The sequence below is a fragment of the Manduca sexta genome, chromosome 23 (assembly GCF_014839805.1).
Source record: "Manduca sexta isolate Smith_Timp_Sample1 chromosome 23, JHU_Msex_v1.0, whole genome shotgun sequence".
In the NCBI taxonomy this organism is placed as follows: Eukaryota; Metazoa; Arthropoda; class Insecta; order Lepidoptera; family Sphingidae; genus Manduca; species Manduca sexta.
This window is the reverse complement of record NC_051137.1, coordinates 4,098,380-4,111,485: the sequence shown is the minus strand read 5'-3', so window position 1 is coordinate 4,111,485 and position 13,106 is coordinate 4,098,380. Positions and strand designations below refer to the sequence as shown.

General features: G+C 33.9%; 1 protein-coding gene across 1 annotated transcript; it reads left to right on the top strand.

The window, feature by feature from the left end:
* The first annotated feature begins 8,476 nt into the window (after positions 1–8,476).
* LOC115443709 (tetratricopeptide repeat protein 25) lies at positions 8,477–13,098 on the top strand. Its single transcript, XM_030169233.2, has 7 exons — positions 8,477–9,007; positions 9,147–9,407; positions 9,591–10,386; positions 11,051–11,110; positions 11,503–11,589; positions 12,241–12,489; positions 12,861–13,098. The coding sequence occupies exons 1-3, from the start codon at positions 8,519–8,521 to the stop codon at positions 9,846–9,848; spliced, it is 1,008 nt and encodes a 335-aa protein (XP_030025093.2). The 5' UTR covers positions 8,477–8,518; the 3' UTR covers positions 9,849–10,386; positions 11,051–11,110; positions 11,503–11,589; positions 12,241–12,489; positions 12,861–13,098.
* The last annotated feature ends 8 nt before the right edge of the window (positions 13,099–13,106 follow it).

The window sequence follows — 13,106 nt, the reverse complement described above, 5'->3', positions numbered from 1 at the left end:
AGATAAAAATAACCACTGCAATCCAAAAAACAATGAACTTTATATACGCGTTAATTATTTTAATAAGACATTGTTAAAATGAAAGCAATGAAACGGTGAAGGGAACATCGCGGGGAAACGTGCATACCTTTGAAGTTCTCTATGAGAATTTTGATGTTAAGTCAACCAGCGTGTAGCTAGCAGCTATAAGGTAGAGGAGACCAGCCAGCAGTGGGACAGTATATAATACAGAGTTGATATTATTATTAAGCAAAGAAATCTTTCCAATTTGTGTTGTTATGTTTATACATTAGTTTCCAAAGGCGGTTTCTAATTTTAATTGAATCTTAACTTAGGAATTTTAATTAGGCAACTATTCCAAAAACTTATTTCCAACAGATAACGTCTCTTCTTTGGATTCGTTAAAAATTATGCACTCCGGCAAATAGCTTAGAACACGATTAGAAGATCAAAATTACTAAGTATTTACATTTACGCAGCGTTTACCAGGGAACGTTGCGTGCAACCAAAATGAAATATACTGTCAACATAATTACATGCTACTAAATGGCTAATGCAGCTTTTAAGTTAAAATAAGGAAGTATTTTGTAGGAAAATTACTGAAAGAAAACTGTTTCGATTTCTCTTATTAAAAAAATATGAAAAATGAAGGTGCATGATGAGGAATAATAAGAATAATTAATTATCAAGTTATTTAAGAAATATAGGTATTTTTCACGATATAGTTTACAAGTATTTTTTATATATTTTTATATGTATTTACATAGACACAAGTCGATTAATTCAAAGAAACCTTGCCTAAAAATGTATCTAACATAATAAGCGTAATTTAGTTTTATTTTTTGCCTGAAAACAATGCAATGCTGTGCTGTTTGTATCAATCAAATAGGTTCGTGTCACTGCTAACTCGCTCGACGAGAATAAAAATAAAACGGCCAAGTGCGGCTGAAACCCGCGAGCAGCTAATCGAGGTTCCGTATTAATTGTCCATCACGAAATTTATAAAGGTGTAAGAAAGATTTTTTTTTCTTTGTTATTTATACCTGGTTAAATTATAAAGTACAGGAATTTGAGTCGTCTTTAAATGTATTTTATTATAAAATCTTTGACGTTCTATTCATGATTGATGCATACAAGAATCTATCATATCATAATGAAACCGGGGTCAAATGCTGTAGAGAGATATACTTAAAAGAAAAATATTATAAGTATTTTCTTGCAGCGAATTTCGAGTTCAAACCTTAATGCACCCTAATCGACTCTACATTTACCTTTCCTAAGGAACCCAAAAAAATGGCAATTATGTCTTCAAATGAATTTCCTTTGTCTACTGCTGTGACATGGCTATATTTCACCCGAGCTCGATGAAGCTCATCAGGTCGCGTGACGCGACCCGTTCTTTTATTGAAATAAACACGTAGCTCCGTTACTGTTAATATAAAAAGTAAATGTAATTTCGTCAAACTTTTACGTAGATTACGATTTTTTAAACGCCGATTGAAAATATTACGAACTTGGACAATTTTATGATTATTGCTAAAAGATATTACATTGAACTAAAACTTTTAACCGATTTCAAAATAAGCACGATGCTCTTTATTCAACGTGTATTTTTTTATTGTTTGTCATCTCAGAACTCTGTCATTTATTAATCAATTTGGAAAAATCGACTTTTTTTCAAAATTGGTTTGAAGAAGTTTGATTTGAAAACTTAAACTGAAATAAGCATGCCGCCCAAATATTGGAAATTGCTTTCCTGTAACGCTTTTCAGCTGTGCTTTTGCGTAGGATTTGATTGAGACTACTTATTATACCATCACATATTTTCCGCTTCTCAGGGGTAGGCAGAGGTGTAACAACTTAGCACGATATTCGTAGTTAAAAAAAAAACATTGTAACAAAAAAATTTACTGTCTTCAAAAACAAATAAACACCAAAAAATAATATAACATTAATTACTTACATACAAAATATTTTTTGTTTTTAGTGAGTTTTCAACAACTACGGCAATAAGTATTCAAAGGTCTGTAATTTTTTTAGCTCGATCTGAAGTTTTTAAAATATAGAGCTCGCATTTTTTAAAGATCCGTAGAGATTTAAGAAAATACATAACAATTACGTCAATAATAAAATATTTTTTAAAGTTTCAAAAGAGCTTGCGTTTTTTGTTTACTAACTTATATCTGATGCGTGTTATGGGGGTCTTCACCATCGCAAACCCGATGCCGTCCTAACTCACATGTATTTTCTAAATTGCATAACACACAATCTCTGCGTTTTACAGCGTAATTACACTACACCATTTCTACAGATTTGAGATAATTCCCATTCCATATATCTTAGAATGTTGTGCATTTAAGTCTTTTATTACTGTTATATGTTATTGGAGTTAGTTGTAATAACAACTACTGGATGTCCAAATTATAAATAAATTACACATTCAGAAACCTATTCAATAAATACACACACACACATGTCTCCGTAAAAACTTACTCCCTAATAGAATAACAAAACAGATTCCACAATAATTCACAGAAAATAGTTTCTACAACCATCGCATAATTTCGTACTGTGTAAACAGCCCCTTTCATTAAGGGGTAACTTTACCACTAGTTCAGTCTGAAAGTCAACCCGGCCGACACACAACGGGCTTCGGTATCAAGTCCTTTGCGATTTTAATAACTTCAGTTAATTAGTTACTTGATTGAGTGAAAACAATTAGGTTGGTGACGTAATTAAACTAATTAGGTGAGTCCAAGTTTGGTGTTTCGAAAATTATTAAGTTTTGATTAGTTTATGTTTTGTTATTATTGGAGTCGTTTTAACGTACCTATTTTAATTGGTAAAATATAAATTATTTTAAAAGATAAGTATAAGTAAAGTAACTTAGTAATAATATACCTACATACAAATTGTATATAATAAATCATCTATAGATCCACATAGGTAGCTATTACTTTATCTAAAAATATTTTTTGCTTGGATTTGTTTTCAACTTCTTTTGGAATGTGCATAATTTACGAAAAAAAAAACATTTTTTATGCGCATATACCTAATAATCTAGTTAGTTAGAACTTATAGAGATTCTTAGTTAGGTATTCAGTAAAAAAATTAAGCACTCAACATTTAAATAAAGTACAATAACAGTCGATGAGTGTAGGTACTCTATTTCATGGACATAAATGTCGTAAATACGGCGGAAGTAAAAAACTAATGCTATTAGTTACAAACTTATAAATACAAGGAAACGTTAGTCTTGAAACTATTTATTTGTTGCAAAACGGAACCAAATTAGTAAGTGGGCCATTAAAAAAAAAACATACACCGTAAGTATAACCCCTATATTTTAAAGGAATCGTAGATTATGTGGCACAGTTGACAATTGAAAGTGCAGATTCCTTTAGGTAAAGACCTAATTCATCATCATCAGTAATTTAACAGAGATACTCAAAGGAGTATCTCTGTTAAATTACTGATCTTGTCAAAAATATATTTACACAGGTAGGTACAGGCCTCTTACGTGAAATGGGTCGATTTTAAAAGCATTTAGCAACTGGCTTTTGCTCGCGGCTTCACCCGCGTGATGGAGTTTTCCGAGATAAAAATCCCGCGATATATTTTCACGGAAAAGAAAGCCTATAACCTTCCCAGGGTATTATGCTATCTCCATACCAAATTTCATAAAAATCCGTTCAGTATATTTTGAGAAAATCGATAATATACTATATAATATAGACAGAAAAAGGGACTTTGTTTTATAATACGTATAGATTCATTTATTAAAAATACATAGTTAAATTCTAAACTATAATTCAACATTATAAATCAGTTTCTAAACAGGCTGCACTATATTGAATTCTGCGTGTAGGAGCGGACGTAATAAATATTTTACAAGCAAAATAATATCTAATTTCATTATTTTTGCGGTCGTAAAGCGGCTATATTGTGGGGTTGCGTGATTCACGACTCACGATAGTTATCTGTGTTCATAAAAGATGATGTAAGTAAATATTGCCAAGTAATCAATTTAGCTTTATTGAGTTATTCGACTTCGCCCATATGGAATAATGATAGAAAATAGGCACGACTACAATGTTGGATAACGCTCATTTGTAGTTTTTATATTATGTGAAATTATCATGAGCAGTTTCGAAGGGCAAATTCATTAACTACAAGGGACGAAAGAGGTTATGTTATGTTATATGAAAGTTATGTCAAGATAACCGTAGTAAGAACGCACTAGCGATACCTTCATAGAAATTAGTAGGGAATAGTGAGCTTTTAGGATAACGCAAAAAATAATTAAAACTAAATATACCCAAAGAGTTGAGAATGCAAGGAACTAAATCATCATGCATGTATTATAATGATGGTAGTCTTTATCTTTATCTAAGATACACGTAAGCTTGGGTTTTTTTATATATTTTATATGGACACGGCAAAGTAACCGCACCTGATGGTAAGTGGAGTGCGGTCCAATAGAGTGACTGAGATGATTACCCCTCAGCAGTCGACACAATTATGCCGGCCTGTTGGAACTTGATATGCACAGGCTGATCCCCGAACGTGACACTTACGTGGGCCAGTATGGCGTGTTTTAACACCTTGTGTACGGTTGTCACTATCCGGACGAATATAAAATGTATCCGACTACTACATTATCGATGTACTTAGGTAACCTACGAAGCAACAAACTAGGTTAACTGTAACACCATAATTACTTACCGAACAAACACTACATATCATGTGTTAGTAGATACTTCCTGTTATCAGCGGATCGGCTCGGCTTCAGAATTAAAGCGAGCTAAATTTGAAAATAACTCTCACGATGTACACGCACTAACCGGTTAACAACTAGCAATTGCTATTTGAACAATATTGTGTTTGGAACACTTAATATTGGTATAACAAAAAGGCTAAAGTTTTAAAAGTACTATTAATCTCCGGAAAATCTATTTCCAAATAGCACAATTATATGTAAAATAGAAACGAAAATCGTATTTTTAAATAATTATTAAAATTAAGAAAGCCCCATGTTGCTTGCCGGCGACACTCTTTGGAGAATGGATACTCAATATGCCAGAGGAATTTTGATTGTGTTGTCGACCTTTAAGGAAGAAAATGTAGATTGAAATTAGCTTATTTTAGGTCTCCGACAATCTTACTAGCCCCATGACATACCAGCACTAATGTACAACCAATAATATATCTCTAGTTTCTAAGTTCTCATAAACCTCACTAATACTCTCAATTCACATCACGAGCAAAACAATACCCAATGAATATTAAATGATAATAAGTAACAGTTTTAATGGACCGTTGCACCACAATCCCTGCATTATGATGAGCATGCCGTGATCTCCCACAATACTCGGCTTGTTTGCATGAATAATTTCGACGATAATGAGCCAGTAACCGATGCCAAAGTTATGACAGCTACCTTAACTTGCAAGTCTTCGCTGTGAGTTTATCTTTGTGTTGTGGTTCAATTATTGAGAATTCGGAATTGTATATTGAAATAATATTTAAAGTTAATCCGCAAGCATATTGCTTTTCGCCACTGCATTAGGCAAGAGTAATATTTCATAGGTAACTTTTATACTCAGGCCTTTTTTGTCACTTCTTTTTAGGGGGCACGCGAAAGTTGTAAGCCTATAATTTTTTGTACCCCCCTCCCTTCCTGTACTTTTAAATGGCAATTGTTTCGATATTTTCGAAATTTCCTTTGGAGGCACTGCCTGCCCTCGCGTGCCCCCATAAGAAAAGCCCTGCAAATATATATAATATATATATATACTACAATGTAGCCACGCGAAATCCGATGCATGGACATGAGGTACTTCTTTAAAGGGAAAAAGAACGAGCGACTGTGGGTCACAGTTACAATCGGCAGAAGATAATCGGGACTATTGATGAACCTATAAAGGTTCTAAAAATATTTTTTTCTATGGGTAGAATTGTTCAACACAGAAGGACGAAAACAAATTTTAAACAAATTACATTATTTTACTTTTTAAATAACGATAACATCCTCCGTGTACATACCTAATTCATTCACAATAATAACATCACGTAATGCCTTCAGAAAAGTTTGATTTTAACAAAATTGCAAATAATAATAAATAATAATAATATCAGCCCTGTATTATATACTTGCCCACTGCTGAGGCCTAGTGCGGATTGGTAGACTTCACACACCTTCGAAATTCCTATAGAGAACTTCTCAGATGTGCAGGTTTCCTCACGATGTTTTCCTTCACCGTTAAAGCGAACGATAAATTCACAAAGAATACACACATGATTTTTTAGAAAAGTCAGAGGTGTGTGCCCTTGGGATTTGAACCTGCGGACATTCGTCTCGGCAGTCCAATCCACACCCAACTAGGCTATCACCGCTTAAAATCGCAAATATTAGTTTTTTTCCACACAGATAGAGAAACTAAGAAAGTATAATTTGGTTTCATATTAATTGACCCACTTTGTATATCGTTCATAATAAACTTAGTTATGACTGTTATGGAGGGGAGATCAGATGATAAGACCACAGATAAATGATACTCCACTAAAATACCAACAACTAATTTAGACACCGATATTGTACTTACTACTTATGACTTCTTTAATAATTTTCGAATGATAAAATAGTATGTAAAAGTATATTTTGTCTACATAATACGAGGTAGGTATATATATTAGGTAAGTATTCAACGCAAAATTGTTGTTTGAAGATGATAACATTACATAGACTGACTGGTTTCTTCTTTACGCAATTAATGTTTGATTTTATAATTTGTAACTTAGTTAAAAGTATAGATAGAGTTCATATTACGAAACAAATAGTTATAATCAATTGGTACCACTGAGCGTTGTGCTGTGCTTCCGATCATTTAAAGCCATTTTCACAAACAACTTTTTAACAATTTGTGGATAAGGAAAGTGTTCACAACCTCCGTTATTATATCATAAATCCGAATTCATCATACTACATCAATTTAGTTTATACAAAATTTTATATTAATATACTTTTACTTGTCAATACTTTTACTCCATAGAAACAAAGAAATCAGGAAATTAATTTTAACCACATATTAGCCGAGGCATGCGACGAACATTAGCAGTATCTCATCAAAGATACAAAAATAGGCAGATTTATTGCAACAAAAAGGTTTTGCTCTGTACTAGGTCATTCATCAATGTCATATTATCATATTCGACCTTTCGGTAAATAATGTTTACTCAATCCATAAGCTTCGTTTGACTACGTATCAGTTTCGTATGGCAATGTTTGTCAACTACTTATAATTTTCTGCCCTAATATACCTACCTACCTACCCCTTTTTCTACATCAAAGAAGTCAACTTTTAACATAGCATTTTTGTCTTCTTATATGTATAATTGTGACTGCAAAATGTTTCGTTAGTTATAATTCTTTCTTTAAACCGTAAGTACCTACTAATTTTGGTGCTAAATAAAGTGCAAAGTTTCTGATAGTGATTAAAATGGTCTTTTTACTTTTCCAGTATTAGAAAACATTAAGTACGTCTTAAGTCTAAGAAAACATCAATATTTTTGTAATTACTCCACTTTAAGATAATCATGATTAGCTACAAGTATATCAAGATCCTTAAATATAATTTTAGGAAGCACAAAACAATTGATTTATCATTATAGGTTTTGTGAAAAATGGGTCGTGGTAAAGAGCAAGACCAACCAACTAGTAACCCGATAGAAGCGAAGAAACATCGTGATGAAGCCACGGGGCATTTGAAGAATGGCAATTATGAACGTGCTCTTACATCACTCTATAAAGTAAGTCCATTATTTGTACAATTTTTCAGTTAAAATGTACCTCCACAAAGCTGAATTTAATAAATATCATAGATATTTCTATTGACATAAGTATGCATAAACTTTTAAATATATTACACTCTACCTAAACCCCTAGAAAAGTGCATAAGTATATGCATTATTCATGTAGGTAATTTTTTTTGCTGTACCTACTTAGCTATTTAAGAAGCAAAGACGGCCAGTAATTTTTTTTTCATCATCGATATACATCGGATTATAATATTTACATATTTGCATAATATACAATTGTATAAGACTCAATTTTTAATGCTATTTCATTATAGTACACATTTTAGAAGTTAAATGTGTTAGATGTGTTGTAAAAAATAATTGAACTGAGTGATGCTCTTGCAAATTTATTATCAAAAATCGCATGTGATAAATTAAATGCTGTTTTATATAAAAACCCAAATCTTAAACAAAATAAATATGTTAACGCATTTATCAACGGCACCAGCGAAGGTCTGCTTGAAAGGTTTCCTATAGAATAGAGCTCCAAGATCTAACTACACGTGCGCTTCGCCTCATAACCTAAGCGCTACTAGTGTGAAGGCAAGTGCTAAGAGGGTGCGAAAACACATACTGTCTCCATGACAACTACGAACCTGGTGTCAATACTAACGCCTCTTCATACGCCTTACGTAACTCAGGGTAACTCTGCTAAGTTGCAATGGAAAGTTACGACAACGCAAAGGCCCATGCCAGGTCCATCCTCGGCCCGACAAAAGACGCCGAATTCTTACAAAGTTTCGTTCGAGTTGGTATTGCTGAGGATGAAGACGAAATCCCGATTCAAAAAGCCTCTATCAGCAAGAGAGCTCCACCGTCCGCTGATAAAGTCCGTGAACCTGAGATGGAAGAAGAGAAACCAGCAGCTGGAGGTAGGAAAGAGTCGTTAAAACCGCGTAAACGACGGGAGCGAAAGCAGAAACGCGAGAAGAGAAAGCGTGAAGAAGAATTATACACGGACAAAGACCGTGCAGCCGCTGTAGTGATGGGATCTAAAGATATTAAGCAATCTTTAAGCCTCAAAGATAAGGCGGAGAGAAGCAGTGCCCTGCAATTGCCAGTAGAAGCCGATGCTGGTACACTTTTGGCGTTGGCGCAAGCTGAAATGATGAGGAAACGGTATCGCACGGCGGTACTGTTCGTAAATAAGGTATAAATATACTATCTAAAATCAATAATGCGCAGTGTAAATCCAATTAAATAATTTAACAATTCAAAATCAATCAACCGTCGTCCTAGTATCAAATGTATAATGCAAGTAATAATTCGTTTCTATCTCCGGATTTCAGGCAATCGAGTTAGCCCCAGAAGAGAAAGCAGCATACGTCGCCCGCAGCAAATGTTACCTACTTCTCGGAGAACCTCGTTCTGCCCTCGCTGATGCAGAAGCGGCTTTGAAGCTGGACCCGAAAGACGCGAAGGCATTGCTTCGTAAAGCCGAAGCATTGTACTACTGCGGCGAGTTTGAGATGAGCCTGGTTCATTACCATAGAGGTCTGCGCACGCGGCCCGATTTGAACGACTTCAGACTTGGAGTGCAGAAAGCTCAGGTATTATTAATGTAATATTGAATTGAGTTTCTCTTTCTGTATTTTATGAAAGGCGTCTAATAATAGAATCTATTATTAATTCACCGACTTTTGCTTTTAACATTTTACTTACCTAGATAAAAATCCCACCAATTCATTGCGGTAGGTAAAAATGATTACTCATATTAAATTTAAACATAACAGGAGGCTATCGAGAATACTATTGGTGCAGTTAAAACAGTCAAGAAAACAGGCAAACGAGCTGCTTCTAAATCAGCTAGACCCGTGCTTGGACAACTTATGTCGGACAAAATTTATCTTGAAAACCTCATCAAGAATCCAGACTTGGCCATAGCAGACAAAAAGAATGACATAGTGGTCAAGCAAGCACAAGAAGCTATACGCTTTTTAGAGAACAGAGAAGAATTTTGGAGGCAACAACAAACGGCAACGGGAAATTAAATAGGCGTGTTATTAATTGTAGCTATTATAAAGTAACTGCACGCTAAAAATAAACTTTTACTTACTGCCTATAAATTTGTTCATTACTTGAAAACAACTTCTAACATTTATTCATAATGAACATAAACTTTATATTTGTCATAGGAAAGATCTTTACCAACATTCAAATATTTTGTCGGGTTATTAAAAACACTTGTAAAAGCCAGACCTAAAATACTATCATACCTATTGAAAGCTCACACAAAAAATCGTACAAACGCGGGAAACAATCCCACAACTTTCTCTACATAGACTGTTCATTATCCACTCACTACTCCATCGGCATTAAACACGTGTCATCTAACCACATAATATTATCAACTATTATTTTATGTTCATAATAATTATCATGGGCATTGCGATCGTGATTCATTTTATGATAAATACTTATTGCAAAAATTATTTCCCAAACATTCAGTTATAAAACAAAACTGCGATGAATAATATGATGTGGCCAACTAGTGTCTTTAGTGCTATTTTAATATTTTGCCACAATTTGGTAAGTATCTAAACTCTTTATAAATTAATTAGTTTTAATACCTACCATAATATAATATTTAGGAGCAACTGCAGGAAAGTTTGAAGTATTTGTATTTTTTTTTTTGTTTCGCGGAGAAAGTACCTTATTACTACCGTCCAGCCTTTATGGGAAGCGACTGATCGGTTATGCTGGGGTTACCGTGCCTTACGACCCGACATTGCATCGCCCGGGGAGATAGTAAACGTCGGGCGATCGCCGGGCCGAGTCCCTAACGCTATATACACCCTATGTACGGCCTACCAACTAAAATTCCGCGGTGACTGACTTCCTCCGACTTGTGTCTAAGATGTTGTTCGCATCCGCACCTGCGCAGAGCCACCTCGTGCGGCCCAACTCCTGTAGTATCTGTAACGTGCCAAAATGCACCAACCAAACAGTTGCGGTCTAGACTGGCTGAATACGTAGTAACTCCAAGTAATATAAAATGACTCATTGTCAAACAAATGGTGTCTACATTGTTTCTTACTTTGTTGTTGGAGAACTTGTATCTGTTAATCTTTTTTAAAAAAAATATTTCTGTTTTTTGTATTTAATTTTGTAAACAATAATGGGGTGACATTTGAATTTTGGAAAAAACCCCCTCAAATAAATAGAAAAAAAAATTGGAGAACTTGGTTCACAGATTGTTCACGAATGCACAAAGACTCCGGAACAAGCATGTTCCGCTCTCATGACTGAAAGCGTGAGTATGGAAATTTTTTTATATTAGGAATTATACTGCTTCGGTGGCGTAGTTGTATTGCCGCAATGTGCGTGCACACCGCTCTGAGTTACCGGGTTCCAGTCCGGGATCAGGCAAAGTGATATTCGGTTTATCGACTCGGTACTTATCAGTCTAAAGTGTGAAATTTACGTTATGTAAGCTCGGTATGGTTATATTCTCACCTTTTTGGAAATTACTTGACTAAAAGTGGGTGCCCTTATTGAACCTCTGCCTACACCTTCAAGGATAAAGACATGATGTGTGTGTCTGTGTTAAAAATATACTTACTTATTCCAATATTTTTATATATTTTATGAAATATTAAATATATATATATATATATGTTTCAATTCATTTCATAAATAAAACAGGTGATGAAAGTGTCTTGCGCGCAGCCCTTGGATCAATTCATCAACAATATAAAGAGTTGTAGAAAACAATATGCCGGAGAGTTAACGGTAAGATCTACTTATTAAATATAATTTAAGACTTACAAAAATATAAATTTAGGTTCCTTGTCGTAGAACATAGATTTAATTACTGGCGGCTAAATAATTGGATGGAATCCCGCTTTAATGTAAGCAAGAAAGTAGATCATTTTTGTAAAACGCGAAATTATACTTACTGCTATTTTTCGTGCCTAAACAAATGTTTGTAACATAATGGTGACAAATTAGACAGTAATTGGATCCAACAACTATCTATGAATAATTAGATTTGGAATTAATCATGTTGTTGAAATGATAATTATCATTGTAGGAAGTACAAGAGCACCAAAACTAAAGTGTAACCTCCCCACTAAGGTAGTAAATCGTAAAATATTTGTACTCGACCAGATAGCGACCATCAAACATGAAGTTAAATCCGCCATAGTAGTCTTCGTAAACGTGTCTTGTTTCATAATTGTGAATAATTCAGGCCTGCATAATTGTGTCGACTGAAAAAAGGTAATCTTTCGTCAGTCGACACTCTGTCTGAACTCTCCTCCACTTATCATTAGCTTTAGTGGTGTCACTTTGTCAAGTAAAGAAATACCTAAGTAATACGTAAATTCTATTTACATGTATCTTCTGTCACATTTTGCATAACTATAAAAACCACGTTCACAGTGTGAGTTTGGAGAATGTGTTGTTAGAAATAAATATGGAATAAACGGGAAGAGAAGGAACACAGTGAGTTTTCCCAAAGCGTATGCGCTACTAAACAGATTGGACAGACAACAGCCGGCCACTAGATACATGAATCAGTTGATACGGGAGTGCTGCCTTTGCGATCATAATTATTTGAACTACCCTCAATTGGTGCCAAATTGCCGGAGTTTACAGTATATGACATGCGCCCTGTTCGGTTATTTAATGGTATGTAGATTGAATAATAGATTGCATTATGTTAACAAATGTTCCCGCTACGAATTTATCTTTTTGAATTGGTTTTTAAATTTTATGAATTATCATCTCTACTTATATCGTTTTTTAAGTTTGTTACTAATAAATAAATGATTACCACAAAATAATTAATTATGAAACATGCTGAATGTCAATTCAAAATACCTATACCAAAAAACTATACATCAAACAAATATGTATAGCATTAAATTGGAATTTTAATAAGTTCCTACAGGAAATATGTTTCATAATATTCTTTTCCATAACCCAAAATTTTTACTTATATGTAACTTTAGAAAACAATACGTAATCTAAATATTACAAATCGTATATTTTACCAACAGGGCCAGAACACTACAAGCACTTCTTATCTGAGGAGAAAACCGGGATGTGATAAAACAGCGAAAGATGTGGTGTCCTGCAGACAAGTTTTGAATAAATTTTGTCCATGCCTTAATAGACGTTATAATAATTAATCTAGACATCTTATCCACTTTATTATTGTAAGATTATATTTTTTAAGTTGTAAACATTATTGTTAGTGTTTGCGTAATGAAAAATATACTTACTAATTTTACTAATTTTGTTGC

Bases quoted from the DNA above. Each gene is read 5' to 3' on its own strand.
- LOC115443709 (XM_030169233.2), top strand. From the start codon at position 8,519: ATGGAAAGTTACGACAACGCAAAGGCCCATGCCAGGTCCATCCTCGGC. The intron at 9,008-9,146 runs GTATAAATATAC...TCCGGATTTCAG, and splicing joins CGGTACTGTTCGTAAATAAG to GCAATCGAGTTAGCCCCAGA. The intron at 9,408-9,590 runs GTATTATTAATG...TAAACATAACAG, and splicing joins TTGGAGTGCAGAAAGCTCAG to GAGGCTATCGAGAATACTAT.